Source organism: Coregonus clupeaformis, chromosome 6 (assembly GCF_020615455.1).
Source record: "Coregonus clupeaformis isolate EN_2021a chromosome 6, ASM2061545v1, whole genome shotgun sequence".
NCBI lineage: Eukaryota > Metazoa > Chordata > Actinopteri > Salmoniformes > Salmonidae > Coregonus > Coregonus clupeaformis.
The window spans coordinates 7,269,859-7,294,403 of record NC_059197.1 but is presented as its reverse complement, the minus strand read 5'-3'; the positions used below and the strand labels follow the sequence as shown (position 1 = coordinate 7,294,403).

Here is a 24,545-nt window from a genome sequence, read left to right as displayed (position 1 = left end):
TTATTTTTATAGTTGAAAAATAAATGTAACAGGCAGTAGGCATTTATATTTCAATGTGGCGTGGCGCTTCATAGTTACGTGTTGACATCACGTGCCTGTCGCAATAATGTCCACCAAAAGAAAAATCCACCCCTGTCGAACGGATACAAATGTTGTTGATCTTAAGAAAAGGTCTCTCCTATATATTTGGCGTTTCCAATACACATGTTGCGACATTGCTTTTGTCAAATAAACCTGGGTCAATGGAAACCTGCCTACTGTGTGGTTAGATAGATCCGTTCTCTGAAGTAAAACTTTGTCACTAGTCTGTAATCATAACTGTATAGATCATATATATATTTCTGTGAGCTTAAGCGACTATCTCTCTGAGTCACAGTGAACCCTGGTCTCCAAGGCAATGCTTATGGCAAGGATTTCCACACTGGCGTACGTCATGGTCAATACTGTGTGTGTATGTGCCTCACACAGTATTCTCAGGGGAAAGGATCAAAAACAGGACGGAGAGAGCAGAAAGAGGTGACAAGGGCAATTGAGGATAAATGCAATGGAGAGAAAAGCAGAGTAAGAAAGATAAAAGAAAATAGAGACGAAGAGTAAGGAGATAGCAAGCCTTGCTGGCCCCTCCATAGGCCACAGCCAAAGCTCCCCTGAGCAGTCTGCATGTCTCATGTGTGCTCCAAGTGTACATTTCTTACCCAGCAGATGTGTAGTGTTAGAACTTTACAGGCCAGTTTGGCTGATGTCAGGGAGCAAGATGAAGTTGTCACTAGACAGTGACCTAAGGGCAGTTGTGTCTTTTCCCCCTTAAATGGTTAAGTTTAGGATTTTTGTAGGGTAAGCTGATCCTAGATCTGTGTTCAAGGGTAACTTAAGGGTAACTTCAACCAGGGGCTGATGTCAGACAGCTCACTGATAGACTGATTGACAGTGATGAGACGTGTAGGTAGTGTGGTGTAGAGACTCATGGGTAGTGTAGTTTTTGGGCCACTGTAGATCCTTAACTGCTTTGTTGTTGTTGTTGTAATTAATTATTTACAGTCATGTTGTTTTTCATCATATGTTAAATAACTTGCAGAAAATACACTTTATGACACTGTCATGAAGCATTATGACCATCCTGTGTGACTTTACTTGGACTAAGAAAATACACTTTATGACACTGTCAAGAAGTATTATGCCCATCATAATCATATAAGCCAGATAGGCCTATCACATACATGCCCTTTTGTCAGTAATCAGTCAAAAAGGTGTCTTGTCCTGCTCCTTAAATCTTCTCGTGCATTCATCCCAGTCATCAGCAACAGGGCATTGTGGTGCGTGTCTGACATCAATTTGTGAGCAATTACAATGATAATTTAATATGGTCAATTTCAGAAAATGTTATATAACATAAACATATCGTTGACAAGTAGGCCATGGTATAATGGAATGTTTCGCCTTGTGTGGTAGGTTTTGTGGGTTTTGACACTCTTATGTGGGTGTCATATCCAGCCATAAAATAACTACCGTGATAGGTTTTGTGGGTTTTGACACTTATGTAGGTGTCATAACCAGCCATAAAATAATGCAATATATGTCACAACAGTTCTAAATATATGTGTCATGACAGTGTTATGACCATATTATGACAGGTTATGACAAGTTATGTCAGTTGATATGACATATTATGACATGGTTATGACCGTGTCATAACGTGTTATGATGCTGGGTGTCAAGTAAAGTGTTATCCTCGTCTCTTTGTGGGACCACTGATTTGATAGGATTTGCCCGTAGGTGCTATCATATTACTTTAGGTCCTGGCACTATATGATATGGCAGAATTGCCCTAAGTATTGGGTCATGGTCATAGTGATTGTTAGGGCAGACCTACAGTGTGGACACTGTAGGCCAAACCTACAGTGTGGATAATTCAAATGGTTCACAACAGCATTCCAATACAACAACATCTAAATTCAAGATGCCAAAATATATTCCATTTAAAATTAGTGCTTTTTCATCATGACAAGAACATTTATCCTTTAGATTTTTTTTGTATATAAAAACCATGGTGTTCTTACTGAATTGGCTCAACGTATTGGCAACATATTATTTTCTCCAAAGGACTGACAAGTGTCATCGCAACATACCAAATATCCAAAACAAGGTTTGAGAAACCATTTAACAACTGTAGACTAAAATTTCCTAATTATTTTCCATTTTTTTATCTTTAGAAAATATCTAAGCATATTCAATATTAAGACAATTACTGAGATACAATTTAAAAAATATATAAATTAGCAATACAAAACCAGGGAGATATACCAGATATTTGAATTGCTACAACAGAGTGGGGGGGGAACCCATGTCTCCCTGTGCTCTGATTGGCCACCAGCTCAATGCCCATCTCTGGCTTGTGAAAGGAAGGGGAAGGAGTCTGAGAGTCTGAGGACAGGGTTGTGTTCATTAGGGCACTCAGCAGAAACGTTTTAAAATGTTTTGCAACGGAAAACGAAAATTAGGGTTTCTTACTGGTCAAGTCCATGTAGTCCTGGACTTACTGGTCAAGTCCTGTTTCAGTCTGTTTTCTTCTGTTTGAACAAGGCCCAGGACAGGGTGGATCACTCCTGTCAGATAGCTGTGTCCCAGAAGACAGTGGTCTGTGTGGAGTAAGGGGGAGGGCCGCCATACTTCTTGGTCCCGTTGCTGCTCTTCCTCCAGCTGGGCAAGATGGGCATGCTGTCCTGCTTACACAGGTTGTTGTCTGCTGGCCCCCGGCGGGCCTTGATCTCCTGACACAGGCTGCGCTTCTTCTCAATCATCTCCATCATGGTGTTGTCTCCGCAAGCCCACGGCATGGGAGGGATCATCTGGGGTGAGGAGGGGTGGGGGACAGAGGGTATGAGGGGGGGTTGCCCAGAATGTTGGTGTTGCCATAGACAGACAGTAGCATTCGAAGAGAGAGACTATGAGTGTAATTCGTCTCTATCAACAGACATGTGCAATCTTACTGGCAAAGTAAGTTGAGTGTAATAAACTCAGTGAATAATATGTGCAGTGCCTAGTGAAAGTCTGCACACCCCTTGCACAGCTATCACATTTTAAAAAGGGATTTAAATTAACCTGATCCACATGTTCAAAGTGAAGAAAAAGTATAGAAAAAAATGTCTAGATTAATAACAAATGCAAAAACATAGATGTACTGATTGCATACAGTGCCTTCAGAAAGTACTCACACCCCTTGACTTCTTCCCACATTTTTTTGTGTTACAGCCTTAATTTAAAATTGATTAAACGTAGATTTTTTTTGTCACTGGCCTAAACACAATACCCCATAATGTCAAAGTGAAATGATGTTTATCAAAACATTTTAAAATGAAAAGCTGAAATGTCTTGAGTCAATAAGTATTCAACCCCTTTGTTATGGCAAACCTAAATAAGTTACGTTCATTTTTGTCACGAATTCAGCCGAGGCTGCCCCTCCTCCTTGCTTGGGCAGGCTTCGGCGTTCGTCGTCACCGGAGTACTAGCTGCTACCGATCCATGTTTCTATGTTCTACTTGTTTTGTCTGTAATGGTCTCACCTGTTTCCCATCTTGTAATTATGTCTTCCCTATTTAACCCTCCCGCTCACACTGTGTGTTGTGCGTGTTTGTCCATGTTTTGGTTTGTCGTATGTGAGCGGGTTTGTTCCTCCCTGCGTGGAGGTATGTTCATTAAGATACCTACGAGTAAAGTACGTTTTTCGAGTAGCTCTGTGTCCTGCGCCTGACTTCGTCCTACCGCATTACACTGACACCTTGACAATTTTACATAATTTAGCAGATTCTCTTATCCAGAGCGACATACAGTAGTGAGTTCATACATGTTCTCTTACTGGTCCCCCATGGGAATTGAACCCACAACCTTCGCGTTGCAAGCTTCATACTCTACCAACTGAGCCACACAGGAATATAAATGTACTTAACAAGTCGCATAATAAGTTGCATGGACTCAGCCTGTGTGCAATAATAGTGTTTAACAAGATTTTTTTAATGACTACTTCATCTCTGTACCCCACACATACAATTATCTTTAAGGTCCCTCAGTCGAGCAGTGAATTTCACTCAGGGATTTCACCATGAGGCCAATGGTGACTTTAAAACAGTTACAGAGTTTAATGGATGTGATAGGAGAAAACTGAGGATGGATCATCAACATTGTAGTTACTCCACAATACTAACCTAATTGATAGAGTGAAAAGAAGGAAACCTGTACATAAAAAAATATTCCAAAACATGCATCATGTTTGCAACAATGCACTAAAGTAATTCTGCAAAGAAATGTGGCAAAGCGATTAACCTTTTGTCCTGAATATAAATGCATAACAACACATTACTGAGTACCACTCTCCATATTTTCAAGCATAGTGGTGGCTGCATCATGTTATGGGTATGCTTGTAATTGTTAATGAATTGTTTTTCAGGATAAAAAAGAAATGGAATGGAGCTAAACACAGGCAAAATCCTAGAGGAAAACCTGGTTCAGGAATTCACCTTTCAGCAGGACAATAACCTAAAACACAAGGCCAAATCTACACTGAAGTTGCTTGCCAAGAAGACAGTGAATGTTCCTGAGTGGCTGATTTACAGTTTTGACTTGCATCTACTTGAAAATGTATGGCAAGACATGAAAATGGTTGTCTAGCAATGACTAACATCCATTTTAACAGAATTTTGAAAAGTTAATAGGCAAATGTTGCTCAATCCAGGTGTGGAAAGCTCTAGCAACTTACCCAGAAAAACTCACAGCTGTAATCGCTGCCAAAGGAGCTTCTACAAAGTATTGACTCAGGGGTGTGAATACTTATGTAATTGAGATATTTCTGTATTTCATTTTCAATAAATTAGCAAAAATACATACAAGGGAGTAGTACACAGCGTTGCATGAGATCTTCAGTTTCTTGGCAATTTCTCGCATGGCATAGCCTTCATTTCTCAGAACAAGAATAGACTGACGAGTTTCAGAAGAAAGTTATTTGTTTCTGGCCATTTTGATCTTGTAATTGAACCCACAATTGCTGATGCTCCAGATACTCAACTAGTCTCAAGAAGGTCAGTTTTATTGCTTCTTTAATCAGCACAACAGTTTTCAGCTGTGCTAACATAATTGCAAAAGGGTTTTCTAATGATAAATTAGTCTTTTAAAATAATAAACTTAGATTAGCAAACACAAAGTGCCATTGGAACACAGGACTGATTGTTGCTGATAATGGGCCTCTGTACGCCTATGTAGATATTCCATTACAAATCTGCCGTTTCCAGCTACAATAGCCATTTACAACATTAACAATGTCTACACTGTATTTCTGATCAATTTGATGTTATTGTAATGGACAAAAAAATTGCTTTTCGAAAGAAAGGACATTTCTACGTGACCCCAAACTTTTGAACGGTAGTGTATATATTTATTTTGATCCTGACAAACTCATCAGTCTATGCTGGTGACAAGCATACACATAAGATAATGCTGCCACCACATTACTTCAAAATACAGAGGGTTTCACTCTGTGATGTGTTTAATTGGATTTGTCCCAAGTGTTTATTTTAAGCCAAAAAGTGTATTTATTTGCCATGTTGTCTTGCAGTATTACCTAAGGGCCTTTTAGCAAACATAATGGATGAAATATATATTTTTTAAATACAGGCTTCCTTCTTTTCACGTTGTCATACAGGTCAGTAATGTGGAGGGAATGTAATATTGTTGATCCCTTTGTATTTTCAAGTATTGTGGTGGCAGCATTATGTTATGGGTATGCTTGTCACCGGCAGGGGCTGTGGAGTTTGTAAGGATCAAAAGAATATGAAAGGAGCAAAGCCCAGGTAAAAAGCTAGAGGAAAACCTGCCTCAGTCTTCTAAATAGATGTTCTGAACTCTGGAATAGAGTTGTATTTTTTCAGTGGGACAATTACACAAATGTTTATGCCAAAGATACCGGAATGGCTTTCCAAGAGTTGTTGAGTGTTCTTGAAGGGTCCATTCTCAGTCCTGACATTAAAACTGCTTAAAAAGGTTTGAATATTGCTGTCCAATAATGATTCCCAAACATATTTACTGAGCTTCAACAATTTTGACAACAAACAATGGATGAGTCTACAAAACATTAGGAACACCTTCCTAATATTGAGTTGCACCCCTTTTTGCCCCCAGAACAGCCTAAATTCGTTGGGGCCTGACTCTACAAGGTGTCGAAAGCGTTCCACAGGGATTCTGGCCCATGTCGACTCCAATGCTTCCCACAGTTGTGTCAAGTTGGCTGGATGTCCTTTGGGTGGTGGACCATTCTTGATGCACAAGGCAAACTGTTGAGCATGAAAAACCCATCAGCGTTACAGTTCTTGACACACTCAAACTGGTGCACCTGGCACCTTCTACCATACCCCGTTCAAAGGCACTTAAATATTTTGTCTTGCCCATTCACCCGCTGAATGGCACACAAACCCAATCCATGTCTCAGTTGTCTCAAGGCACACATACCCATTAATCTACACTGAAGTAGATTTAACAAGTGACATCAATAAGGGATCATAGCTTTCACCTGGATTCACCTGGTCAGTCTATGTCATGGAAAGAGCAGGTGTTCCTAATGTTTTGTATACTAAGAGTTGGTGAAATCTTATTCAACATTAGTTACAGGTGTAATTGTTGCCAAAGGTCCTTAGACCAAGTATTAACTCTGGGGTGTGAAGACATACGCAATCAAGACATCTTAGTTTTTCTATTTTATTCATTTACAAAATGCTCTATACATGTTATTTTACTTTTAAAATGTGAAGCAGGTTGTGTAGATTTGTAGTGGGAAAAATGTAATTGAATCCCTTTTTAGATTTAATTTTAAGGCAGCAAAATGTGACAACAGTGGAAGGGGTGAGCAGACTTTCACTAGGCACTGTATTTGTATGATAGATGTATGTGTTGTGAAGTGTGTGTTGTTGGTGTCTGGAAAGAGTACAAATTGTGAGTAGTCTAGGTCAGTGGTTTTTAACCGGTGTACCGCGGCACACTGGTGTGCCTTGAGGAACTCTCAGGTGTGCCGTGAAACTTTTCCTAATTTTGATAATTTTTTGGAACGCTCTAAACGTGACCTGTGGAATGAACATGGGATTTTGACTTGGGAGCACCAGTGCCACTCAGATAATACATTGAATGACACACATGGTTACATCTGTATCGTTGTTTCAAGTCCAGTGCGCTGGAGCTGTTGTTACATTTGTATAATTTGAGGGGCGCACAACGAGCATAGTCATTTGTATCATTTTACTTCTCCTGTGAGAACCATTAGCACAGGCAAGTCTGACAAGGCTTAGCAGTACCACAGCCTCTGCCAAAGAAACAAATGGAGCATGGCTTTGGGTCTGTGGTTGCACCTTTACAATGCCAAAAACCTCTCATCTCTAGACCTTTCCATTCAAAAGTAAGACCTATTTCACCGGAGCTACCAGTTTTTCTTTCTATAGGAGATTTGCAGGACGCTTTTAAATGGGTACACATAAATTAAACATGAGTACGGAACTATGAAAATAGTTAAAATAAACCCTATTTAAACTATGAAGAAAAACAAATGTCACAGAAAATGGATTATTTGCAGCATGAATCAGATGAGATGGACGTCATTGCCACTAAATAAATTATTAGGAAAAGTTTAGGTGTGCCACAGAACTTTTTCTCCCGTCAAGGTGTGCCACGGTTAAAAAAAGTTTGGGAACCAATGGTCTAGGTGTATGTTATAGACAGAAGTAGAAAATAGTTGGTAGTGAGTGCTACTCAGTCCTGTGTAGCTCAATTGGTAGAGCATGGCGCTTGCAACGCCAGGGTTGTGGGTTCGATTCCCACGGGGGACCAGTATGAAAAATGTATGCACTGGATAAGAGCGTCTGCTAAATGACTAAAATGTAAATAATGTGTTGGTTGTGAAGTGTGTGTTGATTTTGTCTGAAAACGGCAGGTCTATATTGTGGGTAGCCTACGTAGTCTAGGTGTGTATAACACTATATGACGTATTGATGTGTATAAGACTGTCCTGCTTTCCATTAACAGTAAAACCCAGTGTCATCATTGACCAAGGCTTTATATAACACTAAATTCAAGTGTAGACATTACGGTAATCAAATATTCAATTATTCAGATAGCAAGTTTAAGCAGACTTATCTAATTGTGAAGCATGGCCCACTGCATGTGCATACACACAAATACACAAACATTCACACAGAGAGACATTCATTTGAAAACACACATAACAACAAATGCTTTTTCTCAGAATAGATAGACAAGGACACAGACACAAAAATGACACGGAAATGGAGGAATGACAGAAGGATTTTACAAGGTTTTATTTTCTTGGCTTCTGTTTTGATTGGATTACTTTCAGTAGGATAGGCCTTCTGTTTTTAGTTAGACTACTTTTTCTAAGAACTGCGGAGTGACAATGAAGAAGGCTGGATAGCTTAGTTCTGAGTCGTGCAAATGGTTGGGTGACCTGTCATAGTGTGTGTGTGTGTGTGTGTGTGTGTGTGTGTGTGTGTGTGTGTGTGTGTGTGTGTGTGTGTGTGTGTGTGTGTGTGCGTGCGTGCGTGCGTGCGTGCGTGCGTGCGTGCGTGCGTGCGTGCGTGCGTGCGTGCGTGCGTGCGTGCGTGCGTGCTTGTTGTGTGTGTGTTGTGTGTAGAGAGATACGTATGTATACATCAATGTGACATGTTCAAGCATGGTTGATCACTCATGAAGAGATATAAGAAGAAAAAAAAAACTTGTTCCATAAACAACAGCATACACAAACACAAAGTGCTCTCAATAAAAATTCCACATATGTTGTGTGCCGTGAGAAAGTATTTGCCCCCTTTCTGATTTTCTCAATTTTGGCATATTTGTTATTATATTTTGTTATCAGATCTTCAACCCAAACCTAATATCAGATAAAGTGAACCTGAGTGAACAAATAACACAACAATTACATAATTATTTCATTTATTTGATAAACAAAGTTATGCAACACCCAATTCCCCTGTGTGAAAAAGTTATTGCCCCCTTACACTCAATAACTGGTTGTGCCACCTTTAGCTGCAATGACTGCAACCAAATGCTTCCTGTAGTTGTTGATCAGTCTCTCACATCGCTGTGGAGGAATTTTGGCCCACTCTTGCATGCAGAACTGCTTTAACTCAGCTACATTTGTGGGTTTCCAAGCATGAACTGCTCGTTTCAAGTCCTGCCACAACATCTCAATTGGGATTAGGTCTGGACTTTGACTAGGCCATTCCAAAACTTCAAATGTGTTGCTTTTTAACCATTTTCATGTAGACTTGATTGTGTGTTTTGGATCATGGTCAGCTGCGCTTCAGCTTCAGCTCACATACGTATGGCCTGACATTCTCCTGTAGAATTCTCTGATACAGAGCAGAATTAATGGTTTCTTCTATTAAGGCAAGTCGTACAGGTCCTGAGGCAGCAAAGCATCCCCAAACCATCACACCACCACCACCGTGCTGGAACGTTGGTATAAGGTTCTTACTGTGGAGTGTTTGGTTTTCGCCAGGCATAATGGGACCCATGTCGTCCAAAAAGTTATACTTTTGACTCATCTGTCCATAGAACATTCTTCCAAGAGTCTTGATCATCCAGGTGCTTGGCAAACTTTTGTCAACTTTTTGGACGAGATGGGTCCCATTATGTCTGGCGAAAACCAAACACTGCATTCCTCCACAGTGATGTGAGAGACTGATCAACAATCAACAATTACAGGAAGGTTTTGATTTTGATTACAGTCATTGCACCAAAAGGTGGCACAACCAGTTATTGAGTGTAAGGGGGCAATTACTTTTTCACACAGGGGAATTGGGTGTTTGTTAATTAAAGAAAGAAAATTAATATATTGTTTTTTTGTTATTTGTAAACTCAGGTTCCCTTTATCTAAGGCCTCCTGTAGCTCAGTTGGTAGAGCATGGCGCTTGCAACGCCAGGGTTGTGGGTTTGATTCCCATGGGGGGCCAGTATGAAAAATGTACGCACTCACTAACTGTAAGTCGCTCTGGATAAGAGTGTCTGCTAAATGACTAAAATGTTAATCTAATATTAGGTTTTGGTTGAAGAACTGATAGCATTCAGTATCAAAAATAGAGAAAATCATAAAGGGGGCAAATCATTTTTCACAGCACTGTATATACATACATCAAACATGAAATTAGTCACGTTTGGTCATTTTTAGAAGGGAAGAGGAGAAACTGCATATCTTGGGAACTGACAGTGCTGCTAGGGAGAAAAGCAGTTAAAAGCACGGGAAAAGACAGTTAGAACAGTTAAAATGCAAGGTATAGGTCAAAGTGCTGGTCAATGTATAGATCAAAGGGTCAGGTTATCGCATGGATGGTCATAGAGGTAAAAGAAAAGGGGCAATTGAAGGTGCCAGTTATCGACCAGATCAAGTCCAGGTTACGGGCCAGCTAAAGGCACAGGTGGAGGTAAGGTCAAAGTACAGTGGTACGGTTCCAGTAAATTGGAAGTTTTATTTAGCGTACAAAGGGAAGTGCCAGCTAAATGTAAGGGCCAGCTAAATGAAGTAGGGTCAGGTAGGTATAGTGGTAAAAGTAAAAGGAGGAGGGAGGGAGAAAGCTTCCCCTGGCTCCTCGTCCTGAGATGGAAACAGATGATTATATCACTGAGGTTAAATGTCTGTATATATGAGTATACCCATCAACTTGAAATACCACAGGATGAAGGAAGATGTCTCCACAAACACAAAACACAAATGAGCAGAGTGCCCCTGGATAAATGCAATACAGAACGAGACAAAACAAGGGTCTAGCTACAGAGTGGGGGGACAGGTGACGGGGGGACGGGGGACGCGTTGAGGAACAGACGATTTGGGGATGGGGTCAGACAGCCGACACACAGGTGAACACAGAGAGGCGGAGACAAAGGCCCCACACGGGCTCACACACACTTTCTTTCTAGCTCGCTCTCTTATTCTGTGGTGGTATGCGGCGGTACCTGACTATAGCCTGGCTGAGGCTCGGAGGGCTGGTGCTGGGGCGTCCCGCACGGGGAAGGAACCCCCGATGTAGAGGCTGACCGGCCCAGCTTACACACCGCTTTAGATTCTGTAGGGAGACATGCTCAGTCAGTTAGGATGTACAGTACGTTGTTGCGAGGGATGTTGTGAGGACCTAAGTGTTGTAAGGACCTATATTGTTGTCAGGACATATAGGCACATTTGCCCTGTGCTTCGTTAGCTGTGCTTTAGCCTTCAATAGGAGTTAAAACCCAAATACTTAAACCCAATTCTATCGGTTAGCTAACCTTGACTGCTCTGTCCTCAGTACCTGCGTTTATTAACTTAATCTCAGTTGCACTGAATGTCAGAATTGCATAGTGGTCACAGAAGTTACATTTCAGTTGCATTTGACTTGAACCAACTCAGGAGTTAATTCAAGAAGAGATCAATCTTAATTTACAGTGCATTCGGAAAGTATTCAGACACTTTGACTTTTTCCACATTTTGTTACGTTACAGCCTTATTCTAAAATGGATTTAAAAAAAATATATCCTCATCAATCTACACACAATACCCCATAATAACAAAGCGAAAACAGGTTTTTAGAAATGTTCCACCTGTGGTAAATTCAATTGATTGACACACCTGTCTATATAAGGTCCCACAGTTGACAATGCATGTCAGAGCAAAAACCAAGCCATGAGGTCGAAGGAATTGTCGGTAGAGCTCCGAGACAGGATTGTGTCGAGGAACAGATCTGGGGAAAGGTACCATAACATTTCTGCAGCATTGAAGGTCCCCAAGAACTCAGTGGCCTCCATCATTCTTCAATCGAAGAATTTTGGAACCACCAAGAATCTTCCTAGAGCTGGCCGCCCGGCCCAACTGAGCAATCGGGGGCGAAGGGCCTTGGCCACGGAGGTGACTATGAACCGGGAGAACCTTCCAGAAGGACAACCATCTTGGCAGCACTCCACCAATCAGGCCTTTATGGTAGAGTGGCCAGATGGAAGCCACTCCTCAGTAAAAGGCATATGACGGCCCGCTTGGAGTTTGCCAAAAGGCACCTAAAGACTCTCAGACCATGAGAAACAAGATTTTCTGGTCTGATGAAACCAAGATTGAAATATTTGGCCTGAATGCCAAGCGTCATGTCTGGAAGAAACCTGGCACCAACCCTACAGTGAAGCATGGTGGTGGCAGCATCATGCTGTGGGGATGTTTTTCAGTGGCAGGGACTGGGAGGGAGCAAAGCACAGAGAGATCCTTGATGAAAACCTGCTCCAGAGCGCTCAGGACCTCAGACTGGGGTGAAGGTTCACCTTCCGACAGGACAACGACCCTAAGCACACAGCCAAGACAACGCATGAGTGGCTTCGGGACAAGTCTCTGAATGTCCTTGAGTGGCCCAGCCAGAGCCTGGACTTGAACCCGATCAAACATCTCTGGAGAGACCTGAAAATTGCTGTGCAGTGACACTCCCCATCCAACCTGACAGAGCTTGAGAGGATATACAGAGAAGAATTTTGAGAAACTCCCCAAATACAGGTGTACCATGCTTGTAGCGTCATACCCAAGAAGACTCAAGGCTGTAATCGCTGCCAAAGGTTCTTCAAAAAATACTGAGTAGAGGGTCTAAGTACTTATGTCAATTTTTGTTTTTTATTCATTTTTAATTAGCAAAAATGTATTTTTGCTTTGTCATTATTTGTCATTAAACAATTTAATCAATTTTAGAATAAGGCTGTAACGTAACAAAATATGGAAAAAGTCAACGGGTCTGAATGCTTTCTGAATCCACTGTATCAAGGAATATGAGCCACATTCTGTACACATTATAATTTTATGATGTAACATTAATTTCTTTCATCATATCTGAATAATTTATCCTACCTTGACATTATGCATTTTTTTTCTGTTTAAAAAGACGTGCACCCATATAGCCCACTTATAATTCTTGGATGTCATACCAATACATTTTGTAGACATGTGTCTTCTAAACTATTAGCGCTTACCAATCGAACACTATAGGCTCCAACATTGGAAGACAAATAATATTTCACTATTTCCACTTCATTCAAAACCAATCAATATCGAAACATTTCATTTCTGTCATTAAAAACAAATTGTGTGTAACTCCAGGCAGAGGACCTCACCTGTGCCCCCACTCCCCAGCATCATGGTGGGGCTGACAGAAGAGCGTCCCAGGCGGCTGGGCGTGGCAGTGGGGGTGGATGAATGTCCGGAGGGCCCATCCCACTCCTGGGATTTGGGAGACTCCTGGCTGCCTCCGTGGTGAGCTTTGCTCTCGTGCCTGGACAGAGGTTCTGTACTGTGGCTCCTGGTCTTGGCCTCACCTGGGAGGGAGAGGGTTGTTTTGAAAAGGCAATATATATGCATGTTGCCACCACTACACTAAAACCTCTGGACTCAGTGTACCATAGTGCCCTTCCTGTTATTACTGGTTTCGCACCCACTATTGTATTTTATATAAAAATCTAGGCTCGCCTGGTTTCCATTTCTGTATAAGGCAGTTTTACAGAAACTCCCTGTGGCTGCGTTTACACAGGCAGCCCAATTCTGATCTTTTCCCCAATTATTGTAGAAAGAGCTGTCAAAAGACCAATAACTGGGAAAAGATCAGAATTGGGCTACCTATCTCACATCCCTTCTTAATTGGAGACATACCACCTGTGTTTATACAGCCACACTAAGAACCTAATTCAGATTTTTGTTTCATATCCAATCTTTATTTATGACTGTCCCCACTCAGTTTTACATGTGACCCATATCAGATTTGCGCATTCACACTGATGTAGCCTCTGAAGTAGCATACAGATGGAATGCTCATTTCCTGTCACTGTTCCTTTAAATCTTGGGTGCTTGCTGTAGTAGTGGCAGATCATTTGCAAAAAAGCCACTTCACAGCAAAAACATCTGATCCAGACTGAGGTCACATATGGAACATCAGAATTGTATCAGGATTGAGATCCATATATGGATGTGGTATACTTTTGAAGTCAAAAGATTAGATTCCATATGTTTTTTTCTCTTCTGTTTACCCATTAGTGAAAAGATCAGATAGGTGTCAGATATGGAAATAATTAGCATAACATCTGAATTGGGCTTCCTGTGTAAACACAGCCATAGACATGCTCACAGAACTGGCTTGTTCTTGATGTCCTCCATACCTCATCAGAAATAGGGAAAACTGCATTTGGATTATATGCCCCTCAGACATGGAATGAACTCCTGGGTAAATTGAAAACCTATTCCCCTATGGTTGTTTTAAGACTTTGGTTGGAGACCTGCTCATAGAGGACTGCACATGCCATGATTGTTTGATTGATTCTGTGTATTTTGTATGTTGTATTTACTTCCCTAGTGTATACATTGTATTTGATGTGTGTGTTTTGTATTTTATATGTTGTGCATGGGTCATTTGAAAAAGAGTCCTGGGTCTCTCAATATGACTTCCCTGTCTAAGCAAAGGTTAGTATTTACTTCAAGAGTGTATTTATTTTGTATTGATGTAAGTGTTTTTTTATTTTGTATGTTGTGCAGGAGTCATAAAAAAATAAAAATAAAAGGGTTTTAATTTGACTTCCCTGACTAAATACATTTGAAATCAACCCAAAGAAATACAAATACAAATGTATGTTGATAAGAAAGGATCAGATCTTCAATCAGGGCACCTCTCAGATCAACAAAGCACAGGTCCCTATGGAGTCCTGGGGTCTTTTGGAATGTACAGGTACTGCAGTATGTTATGACCACAGGGTGTCACTGTAAAGATGAATACTGTTGGGTGTAGAGGGGTGTAGCGAGGAAGGGAGGAGGTCATACTAGCAAACATTTAGCAGATGTCTAAGGTTGTGTACATTGTGTCAAGAGGAAGCTATAGCAATGCCAGATGGCCTATTATCTCTGTACAACTCCTCAGGTTGAATGGTCTAGCACCCTACACCAGCCAGATCATGGTGTCCTGTTCCGTTCATCCCTTCTCTTCTACACTGTCCATTTCTGCATGCTTATTCTCCTCATGCTTTCTCCTTTCTCCGCCCGCCCGTCATCCTCCCTCTGTTCCTGTCCTCTGCTGGGTGGCTGGGCTGTCTTTTTATACCCTGCGCCCTACGCTCACAGCCTGTCCATTTGCCACCACTTTCATCACATCCATCATGTGTGCTAAAGGCATTAAGGAAATTGCTTTGCTAGCAGATGAAAGCTTTTCAATTATATTCACTGGCAAGAGTATGAGCCGTAAATAACCTTCTTGAGCACGGCCCATTGGCCAGCCAGAGCAGGAGAGAGAGCGAGAGAGAGCGAGAGAGAGAGAGAGAGAGGGAGAGAGAGAGAGAGTGTTTTAGTGTTGCCATGTCGCCCCGTAGCACTCACATCTGTAGCCATCAAATGCTTTATAAGGCTGGTCACAGCTCACATCAACACCATCATCCCAAACACCCTGGACCCACTCCAATTAACATACCACTCCAACAGCTCCACAGATGACGTAATCTCTATTGCACTCCACACTGCCCTTTCCCACCTGGACAAAAGGAACACCTACGTGAGAATGCTGTTCATTGAGCATGCTGTTCATTGAGCACCTTGGCGTTCTTCGGCACAGGGACAATGGTGGTCTGCTTGAACCATGTAGGTATTACAGACTGGGTCAAGGAGAGGTTGAAAATGTCAGTGAAGACACTTGCTAACTGGTCAATGCATGCTCTGAGTATGCGTCCTGGTAATCCGTCTGGCCCTGCAGCCTTGTGAATGATAACCTGTTTAAAGGTCTTACTCACATCGGCAACGGAGAAAGTGATCACACAGTCGTCCGTAACAGCTGGTGCTTTCATGCATGGTTCAGTGTTGCAGATTTGTCTGTAATCCATGGCTTCTGGTTGGGATATGTACATACGGTTGCTGTGGGGACGACAACGTTGATGCACTTATTAATGAAGCCGATGACTAATGTGGTAAACTCCATCGGATTCCATCGGATGAATTGCGGAAAATATTACAGTCTGTGCTAGCCAAACAGTCCTGTAGCTTAGCATCCGTTTCATCGGACCACTTCCGTATTGAGTTTTTATACTGGTACTTCCTGTTTGAGTTTTTGCTTGTAAGCAGAAATCAGGAGGATAGAGTTATTGTCACGCCCTGACTTATGGGACTCTGGTATGTTGAGTCAGGGTGTGGTGTTCTATGTTGTGTTTTCTAAGTTGTCATTCTAGGATTGTATGTCTATGTTTGGCCGGGTGTGATTCCCAATCAGAGACAGCTGTCGCTTGTTGTCTCTGATTGGGGATCATACTTAGGCAGCCTATTGGCACTCGTTAGTTGTGGGATCTTGTTCCGTGTATAGGTTTGTTGTGTGTTCAACCTTAGGACTTCACGTTTTGTTTGTTTATTGTTTTGTCGTGTGTTTATCAGTTAAATAAACATGTACGCATTTCACGCTGCGCCTTGGTCTGACCCGTCCTTAAACGAACGTGACAGAAGATCCCACCAAACACGGACCAAGCAGCGTGCCCAGGAGCAAACACCCTGGACACAGGTGGGGAAGATTTGGTCTTAGGAGGAGATATTTGCGGGAAAAGGACCCTGGGCAAAGAAGGAAGCCCAGGCAGGAGAGGAGCAACGGCAACACAGAAGCCGGCCGAGGAGGAAGCCCGAGAACCAGCCCCAATAAATGTTTTTGGGGGGGGCTAAAGGGGTGGTCGGGGAGCGAGAGAGAAGAGCCCCGACCACTTCACCCGGTGGGTTTCCAGATTCCAGAGGATAGTGATCGCTGTTCTGATGTCCAGAAGCTCTTTTTGGTCTTAGGAAACAACATTATCTACAAAAAAAGTTAAGATCAGCACAAAGAAATAACACACAAAATAGCACAATTGGTCAGGAGCATGTGTGTGTGTGATCTGCATCAAGATAGGCGTATGGGAGAGGCAGTGTGTCACAGAAGTTCTGGGATCATGCTAATTCCCCTTGCTGGACACACACTCCTAACAATGGCTGACAGCGCCTGGGCACACACACCACCCGTTGGTCTTGCCTCCTCCATGCTGCCTCAATCCCACAGCACACACATGATAACATACACACTATACACACACGTACACATGGATTTTGTGTTGTAGATACAGTGGGGGAAAAAAGTATTTAGTCAGCCACCAATTGTGCAAGTTCTCCCACTTAAAAAGATGAGAGAGGCCTGTAATTTTCATCATAGGTATACGTCAACTATGACAGACAAAATGAGAAAAAAAATTCCAGAAAATCACATTGTAGGATTTTTAATGAATTTATTTGCAAATTATGGTGGAAAATAAGTATTTGGTCAAAAACAAAAGTTTCTCAATACTTTGTTATATACCCTTTGTTGGCAATGACACAGGTCAAACGTTTTCTGTAAGTCTTCACAAGGTTTTCACACACTGTTGCTGGTATTTTGGCCCATTCCTCCATGCAGATCTCCTCTAGAGCAGTGATGTTTTGGGGCTGTCGCTGGGCAACACGGACTTTCAACTCCCTCCAAAGATTTTCTATGGGGTTGAGATCTGGAGACTGGCTAGGCCACTCCAGGACCTTGAAATGCTTCTTACGAAGCCACTCCTTCGTTGCCCGGGCGGTGTGTTTGGGATCATTGTCATGCTGAAAGACCCAGCCACGTTTCATCTTCAATGCCCTTGCTGATGGAAGGAGGTTTTCACTCAAAATCTCACGATACATGGCCCCATTCATTCTTTCCTTTACACGGATCAGTCGTCCTGGTCCCTTTGCAGAAAAAACAGCCCCAAAGCATGATGTTTCCACCCCCATGTTTCACAGTAGGTATGGTGTTCTTTGGATGCAACTCAGCATTCTTTGTCCTCCAAACACGACGAGTTGAGTTTTTACCAAAAAGTTATATTTTGGTTTCATCTGACCATATGACATTCTCCCAATCCTCTTCTGGAACATCCAAATGCACTCTAGCAAACTTCAGACGGGCCTGGACATGTACTGGCTTAAGCAGGGGGGACACGTCTGGCACTGCAAGATTTGAGTCCCTGGCGGCGTAGTGTGTTACTGATGGTAGGCTTTGTTACTTTGGTCCCAGCTCTCTGCAGGTCATTCACTAGGTCCCCCCGTGTGGTTCTGGGATTTTTGCTCACCGTTCTTGTGATCATTTTGACCCCACGGGGTGAGATCTTGCGTGGAGCCCCAGATCGAGGGAGATTATCAGTGGTCTTGTATGTCTTCCATTTCCTAATAATTGCTCCCACAGTTGATTTCTTCAAACCAAGCTGCTCACCTATTGCAGATTCAGTCTTCCCAGCCTGGTGCAGGTCTACAATTTTGTTTCTGGTGTCCTTTGACAGCTCTTTGGTCTTGGCCATAGTGGAGTTTGGAGTGTGACTGTTTGAGGTTGTGGACAGGTGTCTTTTTACTGATAACAAGTTCAAACAGGTGCCATTAATACAGGTAACGAGTGGAGGACAGAGGAGTCTCTTAAAGAAGAAGTTACAGGTCTGTGAGAGCCAGAAATCTTGCTTGTTTGTAGGTGACCAAATACTTATTTTCCACCATAATTTGCAAATAAATTCATTGAAAATCTTACAATGTTATTTTCTGGATTTTTTTTACTCAATTTGTCTGTCATTGTTGACGTGTACCTATGATGAAAATTACAGGCCTCTCTCATCTTTTTAAGTGGGAGAACTTGCACAATTGGTGGCTGACTAAATACTTTTTTTCCCCACTGTATGTGGTAGTAGAGTAGTGGCCTGAGGGCACACACTTAATGTGTTGTGAAATCGGTTGTGAAATGTATTGTAATGCTTAAAAAATTGTATATAACTGTCTTAATTTTGCTGGACCCCAGAAAGAGCAGCAGCTAACGGGGATCCATTATAAATACAAATACAAATGCTGTCTGTTTTCTCTCTCCACATCTCCCTGGCTCTCTGATACACCGAACACACACACACAGACGCATGCACACACACTCACACACACACACACACACACACACACACACACACACACACACACACACACACACACACACACACACACACACTGCCTCCTTCTCTCTTTGTGTCTCTTCCTCTATTCCCAACACTGTCTATCTTTCTCCCTCTGACAATGCTCTCTCACTCTTTTTGTTCTTTCTTAAATGGCCTGTCTCTCTCTATTTATCTCTCAGGGTCTCTGGGTAGAAGACAGCTTGACAGGTATAATCCGTGGGTGGATATATTCAATACTTTTTAGCAGTCACTCTCTGAATTTACATAGATAATTTGAGACATTTGTAACAGAACTGAAGATTAACATTTATTGAGGTATTACTTTAAGAAGCTACACTTGAGGTGGGGATCCGGAAGAATCTGGGTCAGTCCCTCTCAACCCAAACCAACCTGTCTCAACCAAAATAAAAATAAATATAGCAGCCATCTGTCAATAACAAAATGATTTCCATATTGTACATCCAACTTAAAATGTATAGTTCAGCTGATAATATCCTTTCATCTTTAAGTTGAAAGGACATGAAATATTGCAGCTAGTTGCCTTGATTTTTTAAGTTGACTCAACTACAAATGTTTTATAGTGTGTGTGTGTGTGTGTTTGTTTGTATGTGCATACATGTGTACGTGTGTGTGTGTGCTCATATGAAAATTATTTATGAAGCTTAAATAGCAAATGTGTATGTTCTGCCATTTGTCTTATAAGTCAGATATTACAAGAATCTATCATGAATCATATATGTGTCTGCCATATGAGAATTTAATGTAAGAATCTTATAGGATTTTTTATGCATCTTTTCCATGTGGGTAAACACTACGACTCTCGACTATCATCCGTGCCATGTGTTTGTTCCTATTCCTGTTTGCATGTTGTTTTCCCGCTACTCTCTGTGCTGTGCTGTGAGTCTCAGGATGCAGGCAGTGCCAGGCCTATATATAGGCCAGCCATGCTGTGCTATACTGCTGCTACACCACTACACCACTACACTCTTCTAACCTGGATCCTCTCTGTGCTGTGCTGTGCTGTCAGTCTCAGGATGCAGGCAGTGCCAGGCCTATATATAGGCCAGCCATGTTGTACTGCTGCTACACCACTACACCACTACACTCTTCTAACCTGGATCCTCATTGTGCTGTGCTGTGAGTCTCAGGATGCAGGCAGTGCCAGGCCTATATATAGGCCAGCCATGCTGTGCTATACTGCTGCTACACCACTACACCACTACACTCTTCTAACCTGGATCCTATATGTGCTGTGCTGTGCTGTGAGTCTCAGGATGCAGGCAGTGCCAGGCCTATATATAGGCCAGCCATGTTGTACTGCTGCTACACCACTACACCACTACACTCTTCTAACCTGGATCCTCTCTGTGCTGTGCTGTGCTGTCAGTCTCAGGATGCAGGCAGTGCCAGGCCTATATATAGGCCAGCCATGTTGTACTGCTGCTACAGCGCTGCACTACTATGCTCCAGAATCTTCTAATCTCCCCTGCCTCTCTAGCCCCAAGCTGCTGGATCCTGGAGGTAACACTGCTATTGGATGCACAGAGCTTCCTTGAGGTATCGCAGCCAATCAGAGGGCCCAAAATATCTCCCCCTGGCACCAGAGCAAAGGCCTTGGCCAATCAGAAAACATTTAACAATAAGACAACACAGCCAAGTCCTATGACAGGAGACTGGTATTCGCCGAGCAAGTTAACACAGAATTACAGTATTGCTGTGGAGAATAGAGTGTCCTAATATGGACACCAAACATTAAAAAGCTCTGAGTATTATTTTATAAAAACTGAAATCAATGGATTTAACCTAAATCAGTGCCTTTCTAGACACAGAAATCAGACCTTACCCTCCTGATCCCATTTAGGGTGCGTCACCTTGTGGCTTGCCTTGCTGTGTGGTCACCGTGTGGCTTGCCTTGCATGATGTTGAAGAGGTCCACATGGGAGTTTACTATAATCTGTGGTGCACTGGCACTATAATTTGGTTCAATATGGGACAGCCACAGCGACGTTAAAGGTCCTATCTAACAGGATTCCAGGATTCCAAGTGGGGATTAATCATCTCATTGAGAAAAATTGGTTTGAACATGGTTTGGAGTAGAGTACTTCAGTTGCTCTTTGATTCTTAGCTTCTTAGCGCCCCAACAGATCCACAGATGATGCAATATCTATTGCACTCTACACTGCCCTTTCCCACCTGGACAAAAGGAACACCTACGTGAGAATGCTATTCATTGACTACAGCACAGCGTTCAACACCATAGTGCCCTCAAAGTTCATCACTAAGCTAAGGTCCCTGGGACTAAACACCTCCCTCTGCAACTGGATCCTGGACTTCCTGACGGGCCGCCCCCAGGTGGTAAGGGTAGGTAACAACACATCTGCCATGCTGATCCTCAACACGGGGGCCCATCAGGGGTGCGTGCTCAGTCCCCTCCTGAACTCCCTGCTCACCCATGACTTCATGGCCAGGCACGACTCCAACACCATCATTAAGTTTGCCGACGACCCAACAGTGGTAGGCCTGATCACCGACAACGATGAGACAGCCTATTGGAAGGAGGTCAGAGACTTGGCCGTGTGGTGCCAAGATAACAACCTCTCCCTCAACGTGATCAAGACAAAGGAGATGATTGTGGACTGCAGGAAAAAGAGGACCGAGCACGCCCCCATTCTCATCGACGGGGCTGTAGTGGAGCAGGTTGAGAGCTTCAAGTTCCTTGGTGTCCACATCACCAACAAACTATCATGGTCCAAACACACCAAGACAGTCGTGAAGAGGGCACGACAAAGCCTATTCCCCCTCAGGAGACTGAAAAGATTTGGCATGGGTCCTCAGATCCTCAAAAAGTTATACAGCTGCACCATCGAGAGCATCCTGACTGATGCATCACTGCCTGGAATGGCAACTGCTCGGCCTCCGACCCAAGGCACTACAGAGGTTAGTGCGTACGGCCCAGTACATCACCGAGGCCAAGCTTCCTGGCATCCAGGACCTCTATACCAGGCAGTGTCAGAGGAAGGCCCTAAGAATTGTCAAAGACTCCAGCCACCCTAGTCATAGACTGTTCTCTCTGCTACCGCACGGCAAGCAGTAACGGAGCACCAAATTTAGGTCCAAAAGGCTTCTTAACAGCTTCTACCCCCAAGCCATAAGATTCCTGAACAGCTAATCAAATGGCTACCCAGACTATTTGCTGCTGATACTCTCTGTTTATTATATATGCATAGTCACTTTAACTCTACCTACATGTACATATTACCTCAATTACCTCGACTAACCTGTGTCCCCGCACATTGACTCTGTACCGGTACCCCCTGTATATAACCTCCCTACTGTTATTTTACTGCTGCTCTAATTATTTTTTAGTTATCAATTTTTTACTTAACACTTATTTTTCTTAAAACTGCGTTGTTGTTTAAGGGCGTGTAAGTCATGATTTCACTGTAAGGTCTACACCTGTTGTATTCGGCGCATGTAACAAATACAATTTTATTTAATTTGATGTGTGTTGGGGGATGAGTGTGTGAGATTGAGGGAGTCTTTCTGTGTGTGTGTGTTTGTGTGTGTGTGTGTGTGTGTGATCTGCATCATGACAGGCTTATGGGAGAGGCAGTATGTCACAGAAGTTCTGGGCTCATGCTAATTCTCCTTGCTGGACACTCACTCTTAACACTGGCTGACAGTGCCCGTGCATACACACCATCCGTTGATTTGGCCTCCTCCATGCTCCCTCAATCCTACAGCACACAATGTTTGCTGTTTCTCTCCACATCTCACTGGCACTCTGATACACCCGGGGACACACACTAGTGCTGATCTATTAGTGCTTTTTGAGGTCGGTTCGGTTTCAGTTCGATGGAGAAAAATGATCACTGTTTTTGATTTCGGTTTCGATCGTTTTTTTTACACAATACAGTGGCTAGCGAAAGTATTCACCCCCCTTGGCATTTTTCCTATTTTGTCGCCTTACAACCTGGAATTAAAACTGATTTTTGGGGGGTTTGTATCATTTGATTTACACAACATGCCTACCACTTTGAAGATTTGCTATACTCATTCATTGCACCTACAGTGCTGGTTGTAGTGTGAATGGAAGTAGGGAGAACGCGCATTTTATGGCTTACTGTATAAAAGTGTTGAAGAAAGTATTGACAGTGCTGAATAACAACTTAAACATGAACTTATAAATACAGCAGCTCTTTGCTGTATTAATTGAGTCTCTCTCTAGTAAGGGTTTTAAAAGTGTTGAAATCTCACTGTATCAACTTTGCTGTCCACTCGAGGCTTGTTTTTACAGCCTATGGCTCGATGAAACTGTGCAGACACGGTAATCTGAGCTATCTGATTGGTCAGCGGTAGGCGTATAGCTGCACTTGATTTGCTCTCTGGGCCTGCCGGGTATGCAGAGTTCTACCTGCAGACACACGAAATGGTTAAAAATGGGAAGTCATTAAATAAAACAAATATTTTATTAAAGTAAAGTAATGTGAATAAATTATGGTTAATAAGTGACAAGCCATCATGGGACTTTATTAAAAATAATATTTTGTGTTGTTACAGCATTCAACCCACATAATGCATAGTGGCGTATTTGATTCCCTGCTGATTTTGTACGTTTCCCCACTGACAAAAAAATTATCAGTCTATAATTTTAATGGTAGGTTTATTTGAACAGTGAGAGACAGAATAACAACAAAAAAAATCCAGAAAAACACATGTTAGAAATGTTATAAATTGATTTGCATTTTAATGAGGGAAATAAGTATTTGACCCCCTCTCAATCAGAAAGATTTCTGGCTCCCAGGTGTCTTTTATACAGGTAACGAGCTGAGATTAGGAGCACACTCTTAAAGGGAGTGCTCCTAATCTCAGTTTGTTACATGTATAAAAGACACCTGTCCACAGAAGCAATCAATCAATCAGATTCCAAACTCTCCACCATGGCCAAGACCAAAGAGCTCTCCAAGGATGTCAGGGACAAGATTGTAGACCTACACAAGGCTGGAATGGGCTACAAGACCATCGCCAAGCAGCTTGGTGAGAAGGTGACAACAGTTGGTGCGATTTTTCGCAAATGGAAGAAACACAAAATAACTGTCAATCTCCCTCGGCCTGGGGCTCCATGCAAGATCTCACCCTCGTGGGTGAGGAATCAGCCCAGAACTACACGGGAGGATCTTGTCAATGATCTCAAGGCAGCTGGGACCATAGTCACAAAGAAAACAATTGGTAACACACTACGCCGTGAAGGACTGAAATCCTGCAGTGCCCGCATGGTCCCCCTGCTCAAGAAAGCACATATACAGGGCCGGCTGAAGTTTGCCAATGAACATCTGAATGATTCAGAGGAGAACTGGGTGAAAGTGTTGTGGTCAGATGAGACCAAAATCGAGCTCTTTGGCATCAACTCAACTCACCGTGTTTGGAGGAGGAGGAATGCTGCCTATGACCCCAAGAACCCCATCCCCACCGTCAAACATGGAGGTGGAAACATTATGCTTTGGGGGTGTTTTTCTGCTAAGGGGACAGGACAACCG

General features: G+C 42.6%; 1 protein-coding gene across 2 annotated transcripts in view; it reads right to left on the bottom strand.

Annotated features, from left to right (window-relative positions):
* Positions 1–1,657: 1,657 nt before the first annotated feature.
* LOC121567270 (neuronal tyrosine-phosphorylated phosphoinositide-3-kinase adapter 2) overlaps positions 1,658–24,545 on the bottom strand; it is a 148,934-nt gene continuing 126,046 nt past the window's right edge. For both annotated transcript variants that reach the window (XM_041877161.2, XM_041877162.2), the window contains 3 exons: positions 13,156–13,356; positions 10,996–11,105; positions 1,658–2,846 (listed from right to left, as the gene is read on the bottom strand). In XM_041877161.2, coding sequence (XP_041733095.1) covers positions 2,607–2,846; positions 10,996–11,105; positions 13,156–13,356 — 551 coding nt within the window. In that variant the 3' untranslated portion in view covers positions 1,658–2,606. The remainder of the gene's footprint in view (positions 2,847–10,995; positions 11,106–13,155; positions 13,357–24,545) is intronic.